A 26,489-nucleotide genomic window follows, 5' to 3' on the forward strand; every position below is an offset into this window, starting at 1 on the left:
TCTCTAGATATGGACTCAGACCATCAGACATCACGGAAGCTTCGAAGGTCATATCATCGATCCCCGGACCGACGCTAAATGAAGCCGAAGGCATTCGCGAAAGACATATGATTCCAGATCTTCATCGTCTAGAAGAACATCGAGGGATCGCCGAAGAGCTTCGGGCTAAGCTATCAACATTCACCTCACAAGTCTCCAGAAGATCATCCCATAGACGATCTCCACACGCTCATCACCAGGTCGATCACCCATCAGATCTCCACATAGAGCGGCGCGACAAGTCAACTAGATCGCCACAAACCTCATCAGATATTCAGATAGCTACACGCAGTCCCTAAGAGCATCTACAATTTATTAATGATGATGGTTTTGAGGATGATGGAGGAATCATATTTTCTGATGCAGAGATACGGTATTGATGGTCAATAACCTAGATCTCACATCACCATCTAAAAGTGGCAATACAGCTCAGACATTATTTGATGAAGGAAGATGATCCAGATGCAATCACTCTACCCCGACGAATCCGACATGCGGCAGTGCCACAGAATCTAGATGCAGCTTTCCAGAAAGCTCACGAAAGTTCAGATACCACATCTACCCAACTTTCAAGCCAAGAAGTTCTCCACGATAACATGGACTCCTTCTACAAGGCCCAGGACATCGATGAGAACTATAAGATCATCAGCGTATGTAAAGAACAAGATTTACAAGATGGATGATCGCAAGTTGGCTCATATAGAAACCATGAATCAGGACATTATGTTCTTTGGGTTAAATAGATCTAGGACGCATCAATGAGACTCTTATTACTAGATTCGGGATTCCACGACGGAAGATGATAGAATGATTTATTCTGCCTTACTTATGCAAAAAGAAAGATCAGCAGTTTTTAACGGATCATCTTACATCTGTTTCAGCAGCATTCGACCTTAGCTTCGTCGCCGCCAAGGCCTCCTCGCCTCCTGTAATTGGGGGAGAACTTTACAGTCCCCACTTTATACAGCCCCGTGGTCGACAACATCCATCTTTGACGGAGAAATCGACAAGGTCGCCAAGGAAGTCTCTAAGGATTCCAGGGAAGTCCTTATGATTAGATCGATGGACACACTAACCAGCGCCATTCGTCCAGACTTCACAAAGATACTCAGGCAGATCTAAGTTCACGGGCCTACAAAGAGCAAGAGACAGGAAGATAGCCAGCTCTAGAGGTAAGATTCTTTTCGTCAGCCCATATGGCAACTATAGAGGAGGATCAGGAAGAGGCAGGACACCCAGAGGTTCCCGCAATTATAGACGCTGAAACACAGGTTCGAACGACTGGAGTCTTCCACCCCAGCCGCTCCAGTACAACCAGCTCAAGTGGGTGGACGCCTTCAACTACACTGGGAAAACTGGGGAATACTGCAAGATCCTTACGTCTCCAACATTATTCAACACGGATTTCAGGGATCCTCTACAGGACAAGCTCCGCTGACAATCAAACCCCCAAGTTAGGTTACAAAGCGCCAACAACTACCAAAGATAAAGAGGCTGTCTCATCACTCCCTATCCAAACAGGCCATAGAAGTAATAGATCAAGCAAACATTCGAACCAGGTTTCTACTCCCCAGTTTTCCTAGTTCCCAAGAAAAACTCCACGAGAAATACAGACTCATCTACAACATGAGCTTTTTCAACAAGAACTATCTCACCAAACCACCGAGAGTTTTAGCATGATACATTTACCTCAGTTACGCCAGATGATTCGGCCCTATGGACTACATGGGCAGCATAGATCTACAGGATGCCTTACTTGCACATCCCCATTCATCCCGATTCCAGGAAATACCTCCACGATTTACTCTAGAAGGGCTACATTACCAGTGGAAAGTACTCCCATTCGAATATCATCAGCCCCTGGCTATTCAACGAGGATAACGAAACCGACATCAAATTTCTACATCGTCCATTAAGGGCTACGAGTGCGTTTTACCTCGACGACGGGATACAAGTAGATCAAGATCCACTCGCGTCTCAAACTACAGTTAAATTACATCATAAAGCTACTAACACAACTAGGTTGGTTAGTAAACTTACGCAAGTCGGACCTAGTACCATCGCAGAAGACCTACAGTTCCCTAGGTATTCGATTCATCACAAATCGCGAACCGTATTATGGTACCAGAAGACCGCTGGCTCAAGATACAACAGACCATTCCACCAGCTCTCTACTCTCCGCTACCACCGCGACAATGGCAGAGCCTACTAGGTCTTCTCACATCAGCCCAAGACATGACTGTCACAGGCAGATTACAGTTACGCCCCCCTACAGGTCCTCATCAAAGCGCACATCTCAACGATGTACAACCATTCAGTCTACCGAAACAGCTCAGACCACATCTACTATGGTGGACCAAGAAATCGAATGTCTGCGAAGGATTTGTTTAGCAGAGCAGGAATACAAAACCCATCTGTATGTAGATCGCCAAGTTACTCCAAGGTTGGGGAGCTCATCTCACCAACCACACGATATCAGGGTTATGGAATCAGCAAGAATGCAAACTCCATATAAACAGTCTAGAAATGAAAGCTGTAATCAACAGCCATTCTACATTGGAGCACATTTCTACAAAATGCGCCTAATGATCCATACAGACAATTCGACAGTGGCGTTTCTAATATAAACAAGCAAGCTGCTCAACGAGATCGATGAACCTTTTGAACCTAAGCTTTTCAACTGTTCGATTTAATACAAGATCTAAATCTACATGTCAAAGCAGTGCACATTCCCGAGCCAGAAATATACCACTTGAAGACGCCTCTCGGCCTCATCTACCATCACCCCATAGAGTGGATGATCAACCGGGAAATTTTTGCACAGATAATCAAGCAATTAGAGCTACCGCTAATAGACCTATTCGCCACGCCGATTCAACAATCAGCTACCTACATTCGCGGTCACCAGTCCCAGACCCCCGCTTGGGCAACGGACGCTTTTAAGTCTATCATGGAAGGCCTCACGCGCATCGCCAAGCTCACCACCAGCAATAATACCTCAAGTATTACAGAAAATCCAGACAAACACAGAGCTCTACTAACTCACTTTGGTCGCTTCTACTGGCCGTACAGAACGTGGTTTCTATACTAATTCAAGAATCGGGTCAACCAACACTGGAGCTACCCAAGCTGCAAGAAACCTGTTAATTCATCCTCACACCAAACAAGTGCACGGAACCCAGCAATGTTCCAACTACACGCATGGACTGTATACAAATGTGTTTAAACAAGAGGATATTTCTGCCAGGGCGCAAAAGCAGCTCACGCTTTGCTTTACGCTACTCAACTCAGAACTTGTAATGACGATAAGTGGCACAGTTTCAAAATTATGCAACAAAGAAAGGGTTTTACAGCAAGAGAGGCTTCACAACCTCAAGTGGTGACTATTTGTGTTACCTACGCCAAAACAAACATTTAAAAGGTTCAACGATATCAACATATCTTGCCGCTGCTTAGCTCTGTAATCACCATGAGAACGGGTGTCAAATTGACAAGATCTCCAGAGTTACTGGCCTTACTACGAAGCTTCCATTGAGGACCAAAAGCGAAGTTCCACTTCCAGCTTGGGATCTGAATGTAGTGTTACAACACCTCACGAAAGTGAGGTCTTATGAACCCTTGAATCGCATACAAACTTTGAATTTCTCTCACAGAAAACATTGTTTCTGCTATCGCTAGCCACAGCAGCAAGAATGTCTGAAATTCACGCTTGGATTACGAGGATACAGTTTGATGACAATCATAACACAGCTAATTCCTCGATTAAGATGGGATTTCATTGTAAAGAATCAACTGCCAGGTCAACCAGACAGATTATTCCACATCCCGGCGCTATCCTCTATTCTCGATCACAAGATACACAAGACCTATCACTGTGTCCGTAAGAGCCCCCAAAGTTTATTTTACGACGCATCCAAAACAAGGAGAAGATTTTCAAACGCTTATTCATCCCATTATCTACTACCTAATCAAACAGAAGTGTCACATGACCACACATCTATTTGATAAGGATCATGGCCTCCTGCGCTCACAAGGCAAGCAGGCTTGGACCCACCAACAGCATCAAACCACATGAGATCAGGGCACTGGCCTCACTCCCGGCCTCCCATAACTGCAACTGTTCCTTGAACACGATTATGGAAGGATGCTATTGGAAATCTAACATGGTATTTGCTATTACCACTACTTAAGAGACATCACTACAGAAGATGTCTCTGGCATTCACCATTTCGACCACTGGTCCTCGCTTCAGCAACTGACAGTCCCTGTGAGGTGTTAAAATATTAGCCTCACAAGATTAATATGTATTTTATACATACTCATCTAGCTTATAAACTCTAAGGAGTTTTAGGGCTATGTATATATGTTCAGCTTTAAGCATTCTACCTTAAGCATATACTTGATATAGTCAATTTCAGTGCCTCTATCAGAGTCAGTATATATATATATATATATATAATTTATATGTATTGTTCAATATATTCATAATGTAATTCCCCTTTAATGGCTTTATATAACCTATATGTTTTCTTTATACAGGATACACATCCTAAATCTAAGACTTCATGAAGTTCCCTGTAGGGGATATTACAGTATATCTATACAAAAATCACTAATGCTATAACCAAAGTATTCTGTTTACCCACCTCCGTCCTCGTAGGATGCTACAAGTAAAAGATATAGTATATATATGAGTCAGGATAAGGAAAAAATATGTAACAATTTTAGAGTAAAATTGATATTTTATACTTATCCTGACTCATGAGGTTATCCTCCCATCCTCCCCACATAACACTTTGGATTTCCCTGTAAGGGTCAAGTGTTGGGCCTGCTAAATCAGGAGAGAGTGGAGCACATGGCCAGAGGGTGGCTTACACCTTTTCCTCGCCAGGAGACAAAGGGAACAACTCGCGGTGAGCACTCACTAGTGATTTTATTTTGAAGGAGCTTCAAATAAGGAGATACAAGTTCCACCATGTTCCAAGAAGAAGAAGACAAGCAAAAGAGCATGAGTCAGGATAAGTATAAAATATCAATTTTACTCTAAAAATTACATTTTTATACTTATCCTGACTCATGAGGTAAGCCCTCCCGACCGTCCCCACTCTCAGCATTACGGTCTTCACTGTAAGTCGCAATGCGGGCATATTCGGAGAGAGTGATAAGAGACAGGCTTAGGTCGATGGGATCAGTTTGCGTAGCGAGGGAACAAGTTTGCAGGGAACTCTGGGTGATTGATTCTACGAGTGTTTCAGTGAATTTAAATAGGATTCAAGGTTTCCGCTCAACCGTCGAATGGAGAAAGGAGATAAGCAATAATCATGAGTCAGGATAAGTATAAAAATAATAATTTTATCATAAAAATTACATGTTTTAGATAACATATTTGTGGAAGATGTTTTGCCATTAACATTATTATGTTATTGTTTTTGCTTTTGTGGATGCAGGATAAGGCTCGAAAAGCAATGGACTATTTGTGGAAACAGCGCCATCGAACAAGCGATCTCATGGGGCTTGTTATTAACATACACAATGGAGACTGGATCCGCCGAGGTCAGTGTAATGGACACATCATCATATCATTTTGTCTCATAGCATACTTACCATTTCAATTTTCCAGATTTTACAAACAAAACAAAAGCAATACTTGGATTTAGTTATGATGTAAAATAATGTTTGCTCTTAGTTTGATTTATATGGATATTTTTGTGCGACTGGAGTGGACAGTAAGTGAAAATATGTTTTTTCCCTCCACACAGAGAGTGGCGTAGGTGCTGGCATCGACTCGTACTATGAGTATGTGTTGAAGTCCTACATTCTGCTTGGGGACGAAACCTACCTGGATCGTTTCAATAAGGTGAGCTGCCTCACTGTCCAAAGCCTTTGTATTTTCCCATGAAGGTCCGGGTTAGAATTGGCCTTCAGCAACACATGCTTGTCGCAAGGAGTGGTCAGGATCAGGTGGTCAGGTTCGCTGACTTGTTTGACACATGTTATCGGTGCAGATCGATGCTCGTGCTGTTGATCAGTGGGTTGTCAGGTCCATACTCAATTATTTACAGACCTCCGTCATATAGCTGGAATATTGCTGAGTCCGGTGTAAAACTAAATTCACTCACTCACTTGTGGCCAAGGCTTGATTATTTACAGGCAGTTGTCATACAGCTAAAAAAGAGCTGAGTTAAACAACAACAAAACATATGTATGTGACGTGGTTTAATACAGTGTAGCTGTCCTCATCATTACAGGGGATTTATATACACTTGTTCAAAAGAACATATTTTGCCCCAAATTAGAATTTATCATTTTTCAGTCTATTTTGGTATATGCAATGAAAATATGATTTATGGCTTTGTATAGATAACGTGTATTCATTGATAACTGGAGTACAACAGAGGAAGAAGTTACTGGATTGAATACCATCTGAAAATGTGTGGTAAAATAGCTCTCAATTAAATAAATTGTAAATTTTAACTGGTTATACTCTGTGTACCTGTGAGGAAAACTTAGGACAGGATCCTGACTTCTTTAAAAACATTTCACTCTCCAGTGGGAGACCATCCTTTGGACATGCATATCAATATACCTTGGGCCTTGAATTCAAGACCATTCAACTCGGAAAGACCTGTTAAGCCCTGTCAACTCACAAGTCATGTTTGACGATAGAATCTGGTCTGCAGGAGACTAGAAAAGACTTTGGGTTGGAGTTTTGGTTGTTGTTGGTGTTGGAGTTGGTTTAGCTTTCATTGATGTAGCTATTGTCATATGTAGACGATGTGCAGAGTTTATAGCTGTTCCATAAACATGTGATGAGGTACTGTCATATATAGACAATGTGTAGAGTTTATAGCTGTTCTGTATACCTGCAGCATTACAGTGCCGCGATGAGGTACTGCCGTATATGGACGATGTGTAGGGTTTATAGCTGTTCTGTATACCTGCAACTCTACAGGGCCTCGATGAGGTACTGTCGTATATAGACGATGTGTAGAGTTTATAGCTGTTCCGTATACCTGCAGCTCTACAGTGCCGTGATGAGGTACTGTCGTATATAGACGATGTGTAGAGTTTATAGCTGTTCTGTATACCTGCAGCATTACAGTGCCGTGATGAGGTACTGTCATATATAGACGATGTGTAGGGTTTATAGCTGTTCCGTATACCTGCAGCACTACAGTGCCGTGATATGAGGTGCTGTCGTGTATATGAGACGATGTGTAGAGTTCATAGCTTGCATACCTGCAGCACACAGTCGTAATGAGGTACTGTCCTATAGAGCGATGTGTAGAGTTTATAGCTGTTCGATATACCTGCAGCATTACAGTGCCGTGATGAGGTACTGTCGTATATAGACGATGTGTAGAGTTTATAGCTTTTCTGTATACCTGCAGCATTACAGTGCCGTGATGAGGTACTGTCGTATATAGACGATGTGTAGGGTTTATAGCTGTTCTGTATACCTGCAGCATTACAGTGCCGTGATGAGGTACCGTATAGCATAGACGATGTGTAGAGTTTATAGCTGTTCTGTATACCTGCAGCACTACAGTGCCGTTATGAGGTACTGTCGTATATAGACGATGTGTAGAGTTTATAGCTGTTCTGTATACCTGCAGCATTACAGTGCCGTGATGAGGTACTATGCATTATATAGGCGATGTGTAGGGTTTATAGCGGTTCTGTATACCTGCAGCATTACAGTGCCGTTATGAGGTACTGTCAGTATATAGGCGATGTGTGTAGAGTTTATAGCTGTTCTGTATACCTGCAGCACTACAGTGCCGTTATGAGGTGCTGTCGTATATGAAGCGATGTGTAGAGTTTATAGCTTTTCTGTATACCTGCAGCACTACAGTGTCGTAATGAGGTACTGTATGCATTATAGAGGCGATGTGTAGAGTTTATAGCTGTTCTGTATACCTGCAGCACTACAGTGCCGTGATGAGGTGCTGTCATGATATGAGGCGATGTGTAGAGTTCATAGCTGTTCTGTATACCTGCAGCACTAATGAGGTACTGTCCCGTAGACGATGTAGAGTTTATAGCTGTTCCGTGATATATTGCGCAGCATTACAGTGCCGTGATGAGGTACTGTCGCGATATAGACGATGTGTAGAGTTTATAGCTTTTCTGTATACCTGCAGCATTACAGTGCCGTGATGAGGTACTGTCGTATATAGACGATGTGTAGGGTTTATAGCTGTTCTGTATACCTGCAGCATTACAGTGCCGTGATGAGGTACTGTCGTATATAGACGATGTGTAGAGTTTATAGCTGTTCTGTATACCTGCAGCACTACAGTGCCGTGATGAGGTACTGTCTTATATAGACGATGTGTAGAGTTTATAGCTGTTCTGTATACCTGCAGCACTACAGTGCCGTGATGAGGTACTGTCGTATATAGACGATGTGTAGGGTTTATAGCGGTTCTGTATACCTGCAGCACTACAGTGCCGTTATGAGGTACTGTCGTATATAGACGATGTGTAGAGTTTATAGCTGTTCTGTATACCTGCAGCACTACAGTGCCGTTATGAGGTGCTGTCGTATATAGACGATGTGTAGAGTTTATAGCTTTTCTGTATACCTGCAGCACTACAGTGTCGTAATGAGGTACTGTCGTATATAGACGATGTGCGGTAAGTTTATAGCCGTTCTGTATACCCGCAGCATTACAGTGCCGCGGATGAGGTACTGTCGTGATATGGATCGATGTGTAGAGTTTATAGCTGTTCCCATACCTGCAGCATTACAGTGCCGGATGAGGTACCGTCGTATTATGACGAGACAGCGTAGGTTTATAGCTGTTCTGTATACCCGCAGCATTACAGTGCCGCGATGAGGTACCGTCGTGATATAGACGATGCGTAGGGTTTATAGCTGTTCAGGTATACCTGCAGCACTACAGTGCCGTTATGAGGTACTGTCGTATATAGACGATGTGTAGAGTTTATAGCTGTTCTGTATACCTGCAGCACTACAGTGCCGTTATGAGGTACTGTCGTATATAGACGATGTGTAGAGTTTATAGCTTTTCTGTATACCTGCAGCACTACAGTGCCGTGATGAGGTACTGTCGTATATAGACGATGTGTAGAGTTTATAGCTGTTCTGTATACCTGCAGCACTACAGTGCCGTGATGAGGTACTGTCGTATATAGACGATGTGTAGAGTTTATAGCTGTTCCGTATACCTACAGCTGTTCTGTATACCTGCAGCACTACAGTGCCGTGATGAGGTACTGTCGTATATAGACGATGTGTAGGGTTTATAGCTGTTCTGTATACCTGCAGCATTACAGTACCGCGATGAGGTACTGTCATATATAGACGATGTGTAGAGTTTTTAGCTGTTCTGTATACCTGCAGCACTACAGTGCCGTGATGAGGTACTGTCGTATATAGACGATGTGTAGAGTTTATAGCTGTTCTGTATACCTGCAGCATTACAGTGCCGTGATGAGGTACTGTCGTATATAGACGATGTGTAGAGTTTATAGCTGTTCCATATACCTGCAGCACTACAGTGCCGTGATGAGGTATGTGAGTCAGGGCCCCCTGCTGGTGGATGTCCACATGCACAAGCCAATGGCAGCCTCCCGGAACTTCATGGATGCTCTGCTGGCCTTCTGGCCGGGACTTCAGGTGGGTACAGTGTATGACAGGCTCTGATCCCTTCCACAAAGTGATCTTATCAGTTGGACAATCGTAAGTCACATATGGTTGTTGTACCACTAAGATTGCCTTGTTAAACCAGCTCTGCATTGCGTCCTTTAGGTCTTCAGTTGTCTGGAATTATGGAAAGAGTCAAATTATACTGTATAATCAGTATTGAGTCAGCATGTTGAAACAGTTGTAATCATGAAAGGGTAACATATGTTATTTTTGGGATTACACTTTCTTAGTAAAGGACAGATTCTAAGACTTTTGTTGGGTTAAGTCCCATCCTGGATTCGAACCCACACCCTCAGAGTCAGGCACCTAATAGTCAGCACACAAAGCCAGACGCCTAACCCACTCAGCCACCGTGAACACAAGTCTGACGTCTGGTAGCTGAGACCACATACTTTGTGTACACTACCAGTTGTCCGACTTCCATTTTTGCGGAAGAAGCCACTGTGACTGACGGGATCGGGTGGTCAGGCTCGCTGACTTAGTTGATACATGTCATCGTATCCCCATTGCGTAGATTGATGCTCATGCTGTTAATCACTTGATTGTCTGATCCAGACTTGATTATTTACAGACCGCCGCCATATTGCGGAAATATTGCTGTGTGCGGCGTAAAACTAAACTCACTCACTATTTCATATACATTCCTGCTTTTGTATGTCTCCTATCATGATAACGAGTAAGTTATATCTTGTAGCTGATTCCTTGAATTAAAAGTTTTCTATTAAATAATGGAATTGCTTTGTGGGATTGTAGTTACCTTTAATTTGACTACCAGTGCCTTGAAAAAGTCTAGACATGTCCTTGGAAGCAGTGTGGGTGTTTTCTAGGTGCTGAAGGGAGACATCCGGCCGGCCATCGAGACACACGAGATGCTGTACCAGGTCATACAGAGACACAACTTCCTGCCTGAGGTATGGAATACTGCTGGTAGCACAACTAACATTAAACTTAGCCAGCAGACAGCCAGTAGAAGTCTAAGTTTGTTTTACAGTTTGCATTTTTAGAATGACAATTACTACATCATCAAGTTTATTTTTAACCTTTTGTATACATATCAAGTATTGTCTTTCCCTAATAAATCAATTCTCAGTCTTGCCTACTTGTATTCAGTTGAAATCATGATACAGATTTGGATAATAAATAGAGGAGGAGAAATTCCAAAAGAAACACCGACCTGTAGATCCATGTTAGAATTGGTCTTCAGCAACCAATGTTTGTCGTAAGAGGCAACTTACGGGATCAGGTGGTCAGGTCAGCCGACTTGCATGATGCATGTCATTGTATCCAAATTGCTTAGATCGATGCTCATGATGTCAATCACTGGATTGTCTGACCCAACTTGATCATTTACAGACTGCTGCCATATAGCTAGACAATTGCTCTATGTGACATTAAACCACAAACAAAAGCATTTTTGGATTTCGAATCATATGATTTCAGTACGTTCACATTAACATTTATATACTTTCTAGGAATATTACCAACATCTTTTCTTGGAAATTTACTTTATGTATGTTGGAACATTGATTCTGTTTATGTATTGCACGTTACTGCTGCTTGCTGTTACTAACTGGAAATGAATGACAATCTAAGCCCTTCCCCTATAAAATATGCCTTCCTCTCTGATGTACCATCTGCTTGCACTTTAAGTCTTTGATAACTGTATATGCACAAAAGGGAAATGTATGAACACCCAGGATGTTATTTCTTTCAGGCTTTCACAACAGATTTTCGAGTTCACTGGAGCCATCATCCTTTGAGGCCTGAATTTGTGGAGTCCACCTACTTCCTGTACAAGGTAGGCTCGGCAGCTTTGCCTGAAAATCTACCCCAGTACCTCTCTGTGTACAGAAATATACCCCAGTACCTCCCTGTGTACAGAAATATACCCCAGTACCTCCTGTGTACAGAAATATACCCCAGTACCCCTGTGTGTACAGAAATATACCCCAGTACCTCTGTGAGGTCAAACACTGTGGTATCTGTGATGAAGACCCACACTTCAATCACATTTAGTGTTTGAAAGTCTCGATATGAAAATTTACAATGCTATGTCTGGTTGAGAATTGCTTTGTGATGCGTTTAAAGAAATATATACCCCAGTACCTCTCTGTGTACATAAATATACCCCAGTACCTCTCTGTGTACAGTAAATATACCCCAGTACCTCTCTGTGTACATAAATATACCCCAGTGTCTCTCTGTGTACAGAAATATACCCCAGTACCTCCTGTGTACAGAAGTATACCCCGGTACCTCTCTGTGAACAGAAATATACCCCAGTACCTCTATGTGTACAGAAATATACCCCAAGTACCTCTATGTGTACAGAAATATACCCCAGTACCTCTCTGTGAGAACAGAAATATACCCCATAGTACCTCTCTGTGTACAGAAATATACCCCAGTACCTCTCTGTGAACAGAAATATACCCCGGTACCTCTCTGTGTACAGAAATATACCCTAGTACCTCTCTGTGAACAGAAATATACCAGAGTACCTCTCTGTGTACAGAAATATACCCCAGTACCTCTCTGTGAACAGAAATATACCACAGTACCTCTCTGTGTACAGAAATATACCCCAGTACCTCTGTGTGTACAGAAATACTCTCTGTGTACAGAAATATACCCCAGTACCTTTCTGTGTACAGAAATATACCCCAGTACCTCTATGTGTACAAAAGATACCCCAGTACCTCTCTGTGTACAGAAATGTACCCCAGTACCTCTCTGTGTAGAGAAAAATACCCCAGTACCTCTGTGTACAGAAATATACCCCAGTACCTCTCTGTGTACAGAAATATAACCCTAATTACCACTCTGTGTACAAAATATTCCCCAAGTACCTCTCTGTGTACAGAAATATAACCCAGTACCTCTCAGTGTACAGGAATATACCCCAGTACCTCTATGTGTATAGAAATATAACCCAGTTCCCTCTATGTGTCTAGAAATATATCCAGTACCCTGTGTGTACAGAAATATACATGTTAATAATCAGTGTGCAAAATAGCAGTGGACTATGGACATACAGCTGGGATATTGCTGGGTACAGTTGAACCATAACAGACAACCATTATTGTTATGATGTGTGTTCTTACGTGTTTGTTTGCAGGCCACAGGTGACCCCCACTACCTTGAGGTCGGCAAACAGGTGGTGGAGAATCTGGACAAGATGGCACGAGTACCCTGTGGATTTGCTGCAATCAAGGATGTCACCACACTTGACATGAGGACCAGTAAGTCTGGATACAGCTACAACTATTACTCATCTAGGCCTCAACTACAACTCAACTACTACTATACTACTGCTGCCACCAACACCGTCCTCCTCCACCTTTTCCTTTTTCTTCTCCTTTTCTCATTTTTTTTCATGTAATTCTTCTTTTCTTCTCCTTTTTTCTTTTCTGCTTTTTCATAATCCTCACTTTTTTTTTTTTCTTCTTCTTTTTCTTTTTCTGTTCCTACTCTTCCTCCTACCACCTCCTAGACATTCAAAGTATCTGTACTGTTGTTGTATGTGATAGAATGGACTTGTATGTGTTTGCGAAGACGTTCAAGTATCTGTACCTGTTGTATGTGATAGAATGGACTTGTATGTGTTTGCGGAGAAGTTCAAGTATCCTTACTGTTGTTGTATGTGATAGAATGGACTCGTATGTGTTTGCGAAGACGTTCAAGTATCTGTACCTGTTGTTGTATGTGATAGAATGGACTCGTACGTGTTGGCGGAGATGTTCAACTACCTGCATAGATCTGCCTTTCTTGTTTGTGGGGTAGCCTAGTGGTTAAAGCATTCGCTTGTCACGCCGAAGACCCGGGTTCAGGTGTCCCCTGCCGTGATACTGCTGCAATATTGCTAAAAGCGTAAAACTAAACTCACTCACTGTTCTTGTTTGTAATAGAATGGACTCGTACGTGTTGGCGGAGACATTCAAGTATCTGTACCTGCTATTTGCCGAGAAGGAGGAGATGACTCTGGACATTGATGACTACATCTTCACCACCGAAGCCCACCTCTTGCCCCTTACATTGTCTGTACAGAACACGTCCAGTGTCCCCAAGGTGAGTGAATAGAGATCTAGCATTATGACATCTGGCAGTCTTTGATCTCAAACTATTGTCCCATTCAGCATTAACAGATGCCAACAGAGACCGTCCATAATCAGAAAAATAATTACCTTGAGCAATTTCTTACTTCTAGGCATCATGTTATGAGGTAGATGTATATTTAGAGAGGCTGGTCTTGAGACAGTCAATTCTTTGACCAACAGCGTACTTTAACTTCTGACATGTGACAGATCAATCCTGAGGCATATCGCAATCTGGAGAAGACATTTCGCACAGAGCAGACCACTGAGCTTGACCCAGCCCAGGTAGTGAGTGAGACAGATGACGAGGATGATGAGTACAACACGTGCCCCAACTTCCAGGTGCAGATCCCGGGTGGCATCACGTATGCCCACTCTCTGCGCAGTCAGATGAAGAACCTGGTTGACAGAGTCAGCCCCAGACCACGCAGGTATGTCTGGACACAGACCCCGCTCCATGTAGTCTTATAGCTGTGTTTACAACACAATCTTTCTACTCCCGACATTGTTCTTGACACCACTCCTGACACTACTCCTAACAGTACTCCCAACACTACTACTGACACTACTCCTGGCACTACTCCCAACACTACTACTGGCACTACTCCTGACACTACTCCAGACACTACTACTGGCACTACTCCTGACACTACTCCTAACACTACTCCACACACTACTCCTGACACTACTCCTAACAGTACTCCCAACACTACTCCAGACACTACTCCCAACACTTCAACACTACTCCAGACACTACTCCCAACACTACTCCTGACACTACTCCCAACACTTCAACACTACTCCAGACACTACTCCTGGCACTACTCCAGACACTACCCTAGACACTACTCCAGACACTACTCCTGGCACTACTCCAGATACAACTCCAGACACTACCCTAGACACTACTCCAGACACTACTCACACTACTCCTGACACTACTCCAGACACTATTCTCCTACACTACTCTCGACACTACTCCTGACACTGCTCCTGACACTGCTCCTGACACTACTCTCGACACTACTCCTGACACTTCTCCAGACACTGCTCCTGACACTACTCCTGACACTACTTTTGGACACTACTTTTGACACTGCTCGACACTGCTCCTGACACTGCTCCTGACACTGCTCCAGACACTGCTCCTGACACTACTCCTGACACTGCTCCTGACACTACTCCTGACACTGCTCCTGACACTACTCCTGACACTACTCCTAGCTACTCTCGACACTACACCAGACACTGCTCCTGACACTCCACCTGACACTGCTCCTGACACTACTCTCGACACTACTCTCGACACTACACCTGACACTGCTCCTGACACTGCTCCAGACACTGCTCCTGACACTGCTCCTGACACTACTCCTGACACTGCTCCTAACACTACTCCTGACACTACTCTCGACACTTCTCCCAACACTTCAACACTACTACTGGCACTACTTCCAACACTATTCCAAACACAACTCCCAACACTACTCCAGACACTGCTCCTGGCACTACTCCAGACACAACTGCCAACACTTCAACACTACTCCAGACACTACTCCAGTCACTACTGCTGGCACTACTCCAGGCACTACTCCGGCACTACTCCAGACACAACTCCCAACACCCCTCCCAACACTTCAACACTACTCCAGACACTACTCCAGTCACTACTGCTGGCACTACTCCAGGCACTACTCCGGCACTACTCCAGACACAACTCCCAACACCCCTCCCAACACTTCAACACTACTCCAGACACTACTACTGGCACTGTGCCAAACACAACTCCCAACACTACTGCAGATACTACTCCTGGCACTACTCCATATTCTGCTCCAGACACTACTCCCAACACTACTACCTTCACTACTCCCAACACTACTTTTGGCACTTCTCCAGACACTACTCATGACACTACTGTTGCCTGGGTTTGTCCCTCATCTCGAACTCTTCCACTTCCACAACTTTCTTCTCTCCTCTAAACCAGTATGTGACTGTTTGTGATTACCCTGATTAATATGTCCCTTGTAGCTGTTTGTAACAGAGAGGATGCTGAGGAATATTTGCTATTTCCTGGGATAGTGTTGAAGACTAGTTGCCAGGATAATGTTGATGACTGTATTTGCAAGGTTAGTGTTGGTGACCGTTTGCCACTATAACGTTGATGAATGTTCATATAATAGCAGGAACCAGCCTAGGCTGCAGGCGTCCGAGTTCATCGCAGGTAACAAAGCTCACCTTGACGTCCTCCACAAGATGGGCATCCGCATCGCCACCATGTCAGATGGACGCATACAGCTGCTGCACACAGCATCTGAGGTAGGAGGCAGCAGGGGCACTAGGCAGGGTCCTGAACCTATCCACAGAGCATTCGCAGCTCCTTTACTGTTGTTAGGTGATGTTAAAGTATCAGGATCTCAAATAACTTTGGTGCTGGGAGTACCAACACCACACTTAAAACAATTTATTGTGTAACTCCATGTTATGTGTGTTTTTCCCGGAGGAAAGATATGGATCTGCTTGATGATTTGGTTCATTGCTTGCCATATATGATCACTAGATTGTGTGGTCAAAATTTGATTGTTTACATGTGCCCTCATATGGCTTGATTATTGTTAAACTACATAAACATAACTGCAACCACATCTTGAGGTTGTAAATTGCTACATATCTGGAACTGTTGCATTCTCTCTTTATCAGGATGGTGATGATATACAGTATAGAGTTTGAGTAGGCAGATGTTCATTTTGTAGAAGTTGAAACCATCTTCATGTTGTGTTTCTCCAGGCCGCCACCCCTGAAGATGCTGAGGATGGGATGAAGTTTATGCAGGAGATGATTGAACTCTCGAAGACACAGTCACCAGAGGGTAAGCGTTGGAAGAGCCGTGTGATAAGTGTGCTGGTATATACAGGGGGTACAGCATTGTTACAGCTGTGGTACATACAGGGTACAGCATTGTTACAGCTGTGGTACATACAGGGGTACAGCATTATTTTACAGCTGTGGTACATACAGGGTACAGCATTGTTACAGCTGTGGTATACCGATATATGACCGTCCTATAAGCCCGAATTTTGAGGACCAAAAAAAGCAGTCTGTAGAAGGGGTGCGTCTTATCCATGGGTTACGCTTTCGTCAAACTTTTTCCAGGGGTAAGAAAACAACATCGTATCACTTCAGCGTGAACAAACAACAGAAGGCGACTTTGTCAGTAGAGGCGTCAAATTTGCAATTAAACATCACTAGACAAGATTATTTACCTTTTAAGTTATAAGTTGTTTTGCTGGGCATTGTATTATTTGCAGGGATTAAGATTACCGTGCGTATTTGTCTAGTACACAAAGCCGGAAATAGCAATCAGCTGTGCACACGTTCCGGTGAACAAGTTCAAACAGGCACAATAATATAGCGTGGATCGAATTCTGGACGCAGTCTTCAGTAAAATATAGTACAGAATACTATTATTTAACCCAAAGAAATATATCCTAGCATTGTGTAATTTTATTTACAGTTTTATGTAAAATATATATAATCAACACTAAGGTTATAATGGACCCTCATGAGCGTGGTAAGCACATGGAATGGGGGTAAAATACGGAAGCCATTTAAATTCACACATTTTACCGATGTTACTGAAAACTCGCAGTCAATGGAAAGCGAGGCGATAATCAGTTCGTGATTGTTGAATGGGGTAAAATAAAGCAAGCCAGTTTGTTGCTACAATAAATATGATATTTAGAGAAGCAAAATATATTATGCATTTTCTGTCAACTACATTCGTTTCGATCCATTGAGTAGACAAAATATATATGACAGTGAATTCTTTGAATAATGTGGACCAAATTTATAATTATTGGTAACTGCCAGTTGTCTGTGGTCTGTGTTTGCCGCGATTAGGACCCCATGGCGGGGATCGACTTATGCACGAAACATACCATTTTGACACTGATTTTAAGGGTCAAGTTTGGGGTCATCTTATCCATGGGGTCGATCTTATAGGCGGTCATATCACGGTATATACATGATACAGCATTGGTAGAGCCGTGGGATATACATGGTATATACATGGTACATCACTAATATATACATGGTACTGCAGTGGTACAGCTGTGGTATATATACAAAGGTACAGCATTGGAAGAGCAAATTGGGATATATGTGGTATATACATAGTACATCACTAATATATACATGGTACTGCAGTGGTACAGCTGTGGGATATACATGGTACTGCAGTGGTACAGCTGTGGAATATACATGGTACTGCAGTGAGTGCGGCTGTGGAATATACATGGGACATCACTAATATATACATGGTACCGCAGTGAATGCGGCTGTGGAATATACATGGTACTGCAGTGGTACAGCTGTGGAATATACATGGTACTGCAGTGGTACGGCTGTGGAATATACATGGTACTGCAGTGGTACGGCTGTGGAATATACATGGTACATCACTAATATATACATGGTACTGCAGTGGTACAGCTGTGGTATATATACATGGTACAGCATTGGAAGAGCCGTGAGATATATGTGGTATATACATAGTACATCACTAATATATACATGGTACTGCAGTGGTACAGCTGTGGTATATATACGCGTGGTAATTACTTGATTGGGACAGCTGTGGAATATACATGGTACTGCAGTGGTACAGCTGTGGAATATACATAGTACTGCAGTGGTACAGCTGTGGAATATACATGGGACATCACTAATATATACATGGTACTGCAGTGGTACAGCTGTGGTATATACATGGTACTACAGTGGTACAGCTGTGGAATATACATGGTACTGCAGTGGTACAGCTGTGGAATATACATGGTACTGCAGTGGTACAGCTGTGGAATATACATGGTACTGCAGTGGTACAGCTGTGGAATATACATGGTACTGCAGTGGTACAGCTGTGGAATATACATGGTACTGCAGTGGTACAGCTGTGGTATATACATGGTACTGCAGTGGTACAGCTGTGGAATATACATAGTACTGCAGTGGTACAGCTGTGGAATATACATGGGACATCACTAATATATACATGGTACTGCAGTGGTACAGCTGTGGTATATACATGGTACTGCAGTGGTACAGCTGTGGAATATACATAGTACTGCAGTGGTACAGCTGTGGTATATACATGGTACTGCAGTGGTACAGCTGTGGAATATACATGGTACTGCAGTGGTACAGCTGTGGAATATACATGGTACTGCAGTGGTACAGCTGTGGAATATACATGGTACTGCAGTGGTACAGCTGTGGAATATACATGGTGGATGTGGCCATGGTTACTCCTCATCCTCATACTGCTAGTGAAGACATCAACATGTGATTATACTGATGGTCACAGTTGTAAAGGCTAAAATGCATTGTAAAACCTCACTGACTTATGGTTGTAATTAACTGTAAGGGCACCATGACAAGTTGTGGAGATGCTGAAGCTGTCAAACTGGTTGACCTACTGTCCTATTATAACTTCATTTCATCAGAGTCCGTGAAGATCCGGGTTAGAATTGATCTTCAGTAACCCATGCTTGTCGAAGAGGCGACTAAGAGGATCGGGCGGTCAGGCTTGCTGACTCGGTTGACACATGTCATCGTATCCCAATTGCGTAGATCGATGCTCACACTGTGGATCACTGCATTGTCTGGTTCAGACTCGATTATTTACAGACCGCCACCATATAGCTGGAATATTGCTGAGCATGACATAACTAAACTCACTCTCTCGCTCCTTCCATCAGAAATTTGAACACTTAATATTTATACCCAACTTGACAGTTGTATCATGTACATGATGTGAACGTATATATCTTGTTGCCATGGTTACAGCTCAACATGACCCGATGTTCGTGCAGCTGGTGTCGGCACCATACTACGGATCTGTGTACTATAGAGCAGGGCCAGCACAGTTTGGATATGATCTCAAAGTCTCGCCACCTGTAAGTTGCCATGTTACTGTGTTATTCAATGGAAACTGTTAGAGTTAGGTTCCTTATCCGGTTACTCACAGTTCATTTTGGGAAGGAAACCATTGTACCTGATTGTATTCTTGGTAATCATCTTTGTTCCATTACCTCACTTTGTGGGTGCTGTGTTGACATCCAATGGATGTTCGTGCTTGAATGTAGATAAACAATGCAGAACTGCTACTGCCCAGTTATTCCAATCACAAGGATGACAATAGAGTAAATATTTCTATTAGTTATTTTAATGACAACATAATAATGCTTGCCTTTTTTCAGATTCAGGGCAAGCTTGCTATAGCATCTCCGTTCAAGGCTTGCAGCCCCATGGTGAACCCACAGGCAGTGCAGGGGAAGATTGTCCTACTGGAGCGGGGAGACTGTATGTTTGTGGACAAGGTACAAGATTCCCATACATTGTAGACCGCCTCCGTGGTGTAGTGGTTAGAGCGTCCGCCCGGAGAGCGGAAGGTTGCGGGTTCAATCCCCGACCGCGTCATACCAAAAGACGTTAAAATATGGTACTTGTTGGTCCCTGCCTGGCGCTTGGCATTAATGGGTACAACAAGGACTGGTCGGCCTGGAGTCAGTATAATGTGTCTGAGTGGGGTATTCATGCTTCACTGCGGCATGGTATCTCAGTGGGCTAGCACTTTAAAACCAGCTTCAGTCTGGGCTAGTACAAGCAGCCGCACATACACATACACACGCATGCACGTCATCATATGAGCGAAATATTCTCAAGCACGACGTTAAACCCAATTTCACCTCACCTCACATTGTAGCATCAAGTCAATGTGTTCACTGACCTGTCATTTGTTATATTTGATATGTCTTAATCAGGATGATTTTCTTTGAAACGGTACCTTCCCATTGCACTTTTTCAAAGGGACAAATGCTTTTCTCATCATTGACTCACAACTAGGGCTGCAACGAATACACTATGTGGCGAATATGATACGTATCATGAATAGTGGGTAACGAATACGAATAATTATTCACGAATACAATATTGTACTTAAGTGATTGATGTACAATATGGTACGCCCATGTTGACAGTTTTGATTTGTCACAGCAATAACCAGTGATCTCATGACACTCAAATTTGGTATGTAATAGTTATAATCGACAGTACCATGTGCAGTCTTGGCAAACTAACATGACTTGCGCTACTCAAGACTAGTACATATTAAATTCTTGCATATCTCACTTTCCAAAAGTACACAAGGGTTCAAGTAAAACATGCTCCCTTAAAAAACCCGTAAATATTCGTTAATATTCAGTTCTGGTAACCACGAATAACGAATTGAATTCATGAAGGGCTACGGTTCGATTCACCGAATATGCGAGTGCATCGTTTCAGCCTTACTCACAACCCCTTTGGAAATTTTGGTTTAGAATTTGTCCCCAGCTGCATTGCTTGTCAACAGAGATAACTTATTGGATGGTCATTCACGGGAAGTTTGTCCATTTCGATATGATATAGATTACAGAGATCGATAATCGTTAACCGAATGGTGAGCAGTTATCAAAATATATTGGAGAAGTAACAGATGATATTACTGATTATTGATCTTTTTAGCCAGCATTACACTGCATGTCATGGTAGCCCGACTGGGTGGAATGGTGCCTGTAATATCAGTCACTGGGTTGTCTGGTGCAGATTGAAATATCTACAGGTTGCGATTGTACAGGTAGAATTTTGCTGAATGTTTCATTTCTGATAAGTTTTTTCATTTCTCTTGCCAGGCTAGAAATTTGCAAAAGGCTGGAGCTGTTGGAGGAATTGTTCTGGGTAAGATCTTGACAAATTTTGCTTTCAGTGGACATGTAGGGTTGTGTGATAAAATCAGCTTTGACAGATCTCAAAGATATTGCTAGAGTATTGCTAAAAGCGGCGTAAAACTAAAACTCACTCACTCAGGGTGCAGTGACATTGCCGGAATGATGCTGACTGAGACATGAAACATCACTTGCTCCTCAACAAGCAATCATTATGAACATGGTAGTGGGTGAAGAATTCTGTTTCATTATTTACAGACCAGAATGAAGGCAGTACCAGTGAGAGCCAGACTCTGTTTGCCATGTCTGGGGACGGACAGACCGACATCACCATCCCCATGGTATTTCTCTTCAGGAAGGAAGGCAATGCAATCATCTCAGTGCTGTCTCAGGACAATGATCTGCAGGTGCTGCTGACCAAAGAAGCTAAGTCTACAGGTAAGCCTGTTCACCCTTTTGGCTTCCATGTCAGAATTGGTCACTACTTATGCTTGTCATATGAGGCGAGTTAGAATAGGTCCCTGGTCCCCAGTTGGAATTGCACCAACTGCAGCATAAAAGTGTTTTTTTTCACATGATGTTGAAGCTCCTGTTCTTGTTCCAGAGACGTTCAATCCACCCCCAAGAAGACCCCTGCTGGACCACAGATGACCCAGGGAGGCGTACACCCTGAGAAAGTTCCAGATCAGACACCCCCACCATACACCGCCCCTCACCACACCCCCTCCCAGGGAGCCCGGGTAGGACTGGACGAGGTGTACACTTACCAGTCGTCCTCCAGGAAAGTACGCATGGAGATAAAGGTTTCGGGAGAGACTGATACTGATGTGTTTCATAATGCTGAAGAAGACAAAACAGAAACAACGGAATCTGTTACTGCAGAGGAAAATGTGTTACAGTTTGACACCTTACCTGATGGTTCCAAACAGTTGTCATTCAAGGTCGACAAGAACCAGCAGGAGGATAAAACACAACCTCAGTTGAATCAGATTTATGTCAACCTGGTTCAGGCTTTACAAGAAAAAACTAATTTTGAAAAATTAAGCAATCAGGGAGATTACCTTATTGCGATAGCTCGGTTTTTAGAATCAGCCTATTTTGGGATGGATCGGGTGGATAACAAAGCTCAAGAATTGATAGAAAGGTTAGCAGTAGAGTTAAAGTTTCTAACTGAGAAATCCACAAAATCTGCAGAGACACAAAGTGTGAAAAACGAGCATATGGATTTTGAAACTGCCAAACAGCTTCACTATGCAACTGTTGATGAATTATATGAAACTAACTCAGGAAAAAGGACAGAAGATAGTCCCAAACACAATCCATACATTCAGACCAAATCTGCCAAAGAATCTTCTAAACACTTTGGTGCCAAAGTGGACGATCAAGGTGTGCTTACATTTACTGTAGAACAAGGGGAGGCAAATGCTGCAGGATTAGCACAGTCACAGAAATCAGATTCAGACAACAGGGACTATTCTCAACATTCTAAAGACAAAGGGACTATAGGTGACGAGGAGGCTAGTACATTAGAAGTTATAACAAAGGATGGTGTAGTGAAAGTTATAGAGAGGAATTCCCAGGGAGAAACAATAAGGACTACAGAAACAATGGCCGACATTCCTTCAGATGCTCAGGAGTCCTTCACCTCACAAGATGCCCATGATTCTGCAGCTGCTTCCAGAGATCACAAAGATGAACTATGAGTGACATGGTGTTTGTCCAACTTGTCTATGGGCCTTGTCAAAAGATCATTTAGCTTAATCATGTTATTTTTTTCAAACTGGTGCCAGTACAGAAGGTTTAGTCAATTTTGACAATCAATGTAACAAACCACAAGTAATTTAGCATCTTATCTTTTGAAGTCAAATCTAAAGATTTACAGTTAAAATGGGGAAACAAGTGAAATCGTCCACTTAGAGGACATACTTAATGCATGTGCCACAGCAAATTCATTTTGGGACTTTCCTTAGTAAACAAATTTCAATCTTTTAAAATTATCATTTAAAGGGCACTTGGGTTTTAACTGACATGTTTATCTGACAATCCAACAGTTTGTTTTTTTTAAGTGATGTAGCCACATGCAAAAGTGGCAACTTCATGAGCGAATGATTTTTGCTCAACTCTGAAGATCCGGGTTAGAATTGATCTTCAGCTTGTCTCAAGAGGCGTTAAACGAGATCAGATGGTCAGATTCGCTGACTTGGTAGATGCATGTCATTGTATCCTAGTTCCATAGATCTGTGCACATGTCAATCGCTGGATTGTCTGGTCCAGACTCGATTATTTACAGACCGCTGTCATATAGGCTAGAATATTGCTGAGTGATGCGTTAAAAAATGCACAAACAAACTTTCAGGAACATAACTTTTGTGGTCATAAGAAGAAAGATTTGGATTTTTAGCCCCCTGACAGATAAGGCTTGTTTGTCCAGCATCCGGCATATCCTCTTCTTTGAAACCACTGAAGCTAGACTTCCCACCAATGATGAGACTCAAATTGTTTAAGACATCCAAGTAGAACTCTCAACATGTGCCATATATTAAAAAACAAGATATGTCGACAACTCTGTCTTCTGTTTGTTAAATGAACATTGAAGTGTTTACTATGTAACCAAGTGAGCTACAGTGTGTGTGGCTGGAAAGGGGGGGCATTGTCATCATCCTGCTTGTTGACTTTTGACATGGCCCATTAGGTTAGCCAAGTTATTTAGTTGTGCATTAAGTCGAAAAGCAAGTGCTTCCTTATTTCATTAGTCAGATGTATAAATTTGAGAATCATTTTAAAGTTATGTTTGTAATGGAGAGAGTGTATCAGTTTCACTCAGACGTGTATGCCGACGGATGTATTTTGTTACAATTGTTGACATTTGTTGGTTTGTGGTGTTTTGTTGTCTGTTCTTTATTTTAATCTTATTCCTTGTGTTCTTCCCTCAACGCCACACAGTGGCTGGCCCAGACTCTGTACAGTAGGTGGTGGCGGCAATGATGATGATAGTGGCGAATGCTGACAGTGACGTAACAGAACACTGTCATTACTTGTACTGTCTAAGCATGAGTTGGTATGGGTATTTAATGCACTTTTAGGTTTTTATCAGGGTCGATTTTCAAATCCAGTTGTTTTCTTTGAGTAACTTGGTAGGGTCCAGAAGTATGAGCATGTAGCCCCAGGCTTCATTGCGGACACCTGTGGTAAATGCAGAATTCCTGAACCCTGTTTTCTGATAGTTTGACTATTTCAAGTCATAGTGGAATTACCCCCCTTACTTTCTTTGTAATTTACCATTTTCAGTAAGGACCCTCAAAACATACCAGATAGAACTTGTATTCTTCTATATTCTAGGGACTGATAAAATTACAGTTGTAAGCACCTGAAGTTTTGCCAAACAGAATGTCTAGCAACAGAAGAGCAATGTTAGTGTGACACTGTTTGACACTCGCTTCCTGTGGACTGCCAACATTTTCTGAAAGGAAAGAGGTTGTCAGTCCTACTAAGTGAGATCTGTAGGTGGATGTTTCAATATTCTTTGTTGTCATTTATCATATCACAATGTCATTAAAATCAGATCTGCTGGGTTTGTCAGAGATCTGATTTCATTGATATTGTACCACTGCCTCAGTCACGGCCAGTAAACAATCCTTGGCTGAATGGTGTTGAGATTCCTGGTGATTGTACAAGTATTTCTTTCCTGAAGGAGAAGTCTTTTGCGGGAGGTGTTAATAGTTGAGTTTGTCTTCGTTTTCAAGTAATGTTGCCTTTGTTTATGATTATGTTGCAGAACATGTGGGCATTATTGAATGTTTGTTGACTGGTCTGGCACAAACAGCCAGGTTTCACATTTCATGGCATCAATGACCTTTTGCAAATCAGGATGATTGGGAAGATGTTAAGAAACAAGGGGAACAGGTTTTGTATGAATGGACCATATTGCAAAGTCAGAAAAGACCCCATTTCTCAGCAATCTCCAAATTCATGATATATTGAGGGTTTTGAGCAGTGTTGTCTGTTTCCTTGCCTCATTTCTGATTGTTTTCCTCCCAATGAGCTTTATGATTGATCTTGTAAATTTCAGGTGCAATATAATCCATAACGCCCCCAACCTTGTTTTTAGCCTACGATCTTTCATTGAAAATCAAATGTTTCATGTGACTGTTTAACTATGTCACGAGTCAATTCATGCTTTTCTTATGACTTTTGATAAATGGTGAAGACCTGTTTTCTCTGCAATACAAAAAGTTGTGTGTAGAATACATTATGGATACAATACAAGTAGTTGGAGTTATCTCCCTTTATGATGAGTAATATGAGTTATCTCACTTTCATAAATTGCCACTAACCCATGTGTTGGATCTAGATTTATAGGGTGAAATCCATATGGTCGATCCATGTCTTGCGTGTCTTTCTGTATGTTGAGATGTATCTACACAGATAATGTTGTGATATTCATTTTGTACAGAAGTACACAGACATCTAAATGCTGTAATTATTGTGTACATAAATTATACTGTCATTGTTGTAAAATATTCACGTGAATCAAATGTCATGACATGCATCCATCTTCGTCGCCTTTGTCAGCCCACAAGTTAAAACGTTGATTTCCCCCATTTTTTTCATTTCTAAGAGTGACATAAAATACTACTCACTCAGCATGAGTGAAGGAAGTTTGTAAACTAGTTTATCCACACTCTAATGAAACAATTTATTTTTTTAATAAAAAAATACTTCAAAGGGCTTTCATTTTCTTACATAATAGTTCAAATATATCCAGATTATAGGTTTTTTAAAAGATTTCTCATTTCATGGCCACAAAAATCTAGCGGAGATGGACACCTTAGTCATGCTCTCTCATTGTATATGTCATTTTAAAACAGAAGAGGAGAGAGGAATAAAAGTCTACATCTAACAAATCAGTGTTGACTT

The 26,489-nt window shown here is 42.3% G+C and overlaps 1 protein-coding gene and 1 long non-coding RNA gene across 2 annotated transcripts in view; one reads left to right on the forward strand and one right to left on the reverse strand.

Annotated features, from left to right (window-relative positions):
• LOC124278487 (ER degradation-enhancing alpha-mannosidase-like protein 3) overlaps window positions 1–26,476 on the forward strand; it is a 45,661-nt gene extending 19,185 nt beyond the window's left edge. The window contains 16 exon segments of the mRNA XM_046714194.1: window positions 5,487–5,592; window positions 5,799–5,896; window positions 9,560–9,685; window positions 10,543–10,626; window positions 11,430–11,513; window positions 12,834–12,939; window positions 12,942–12,957; window positions 13,624–13,783; window positions 14,020–14,240; window positions 15,996–16,128; window positions 16,597–16,678; window positions 19,657–19,766; window positions 20,070–20,189; window positions 21,540–21,585; window positions 21,831–22,010; window positions 22,177–26,476. Coding sequence (XP_046570150.1) covers window positions 5,487–5,592; window positions 5,799–5,896; window positions 9,560–9,685; window positions 10,543–10,626; window positions 11,430–11,513; window positions 12,834–12,939; window positions 12,942–12,957; window positions 13,624–13,783; window positions 14,020–14,240; window positions 15,996–16,128; window positions 16,597–16,678; window positions 19,657–19,766; window positions 20,070–20,189; window positions 21,540–21,585; window positions 21,831–22,010; window positions 22,177–22,223 — 1,719 coding nt within the window. The 3' untranslated portion in view covers window positions 22,224–26,476.
• LOC124278646 lies at window positions 6,117–24,685 on the reverse strand. Its single transcript, XR_006899144.1, has 3 exons — window positions 24,581–24,685; window positions 16,054–16,056; window positions 6,117–6,157 (listed from the first exon to the last, which is right to left on the reverse strand). It is a non-coding gene; the product is annotated as an uncharacterized LOC124278646 (long non-coding RNA).
• Window positions 26,477–26,489: the final 13 nt, after the last annotated feature.

Source organism: Haliotis rubra, unplaced genomic scaffold (genome assembly GCF_003918875.1).
Source record: "Haliotis rubra isolate DU_JTF1 unplaced genomic scaffold, ASM391887v1 Scf1062, whole genome shotgun sequence".
In the NCBI taxonomy this organism is placed as follows: domain Eukaryota; kingdom Metazoa; phylum Mollusca; class Gastropoda; order Lepetellida; family Haliotidae; genus Haliotis; species Haliotis rubra.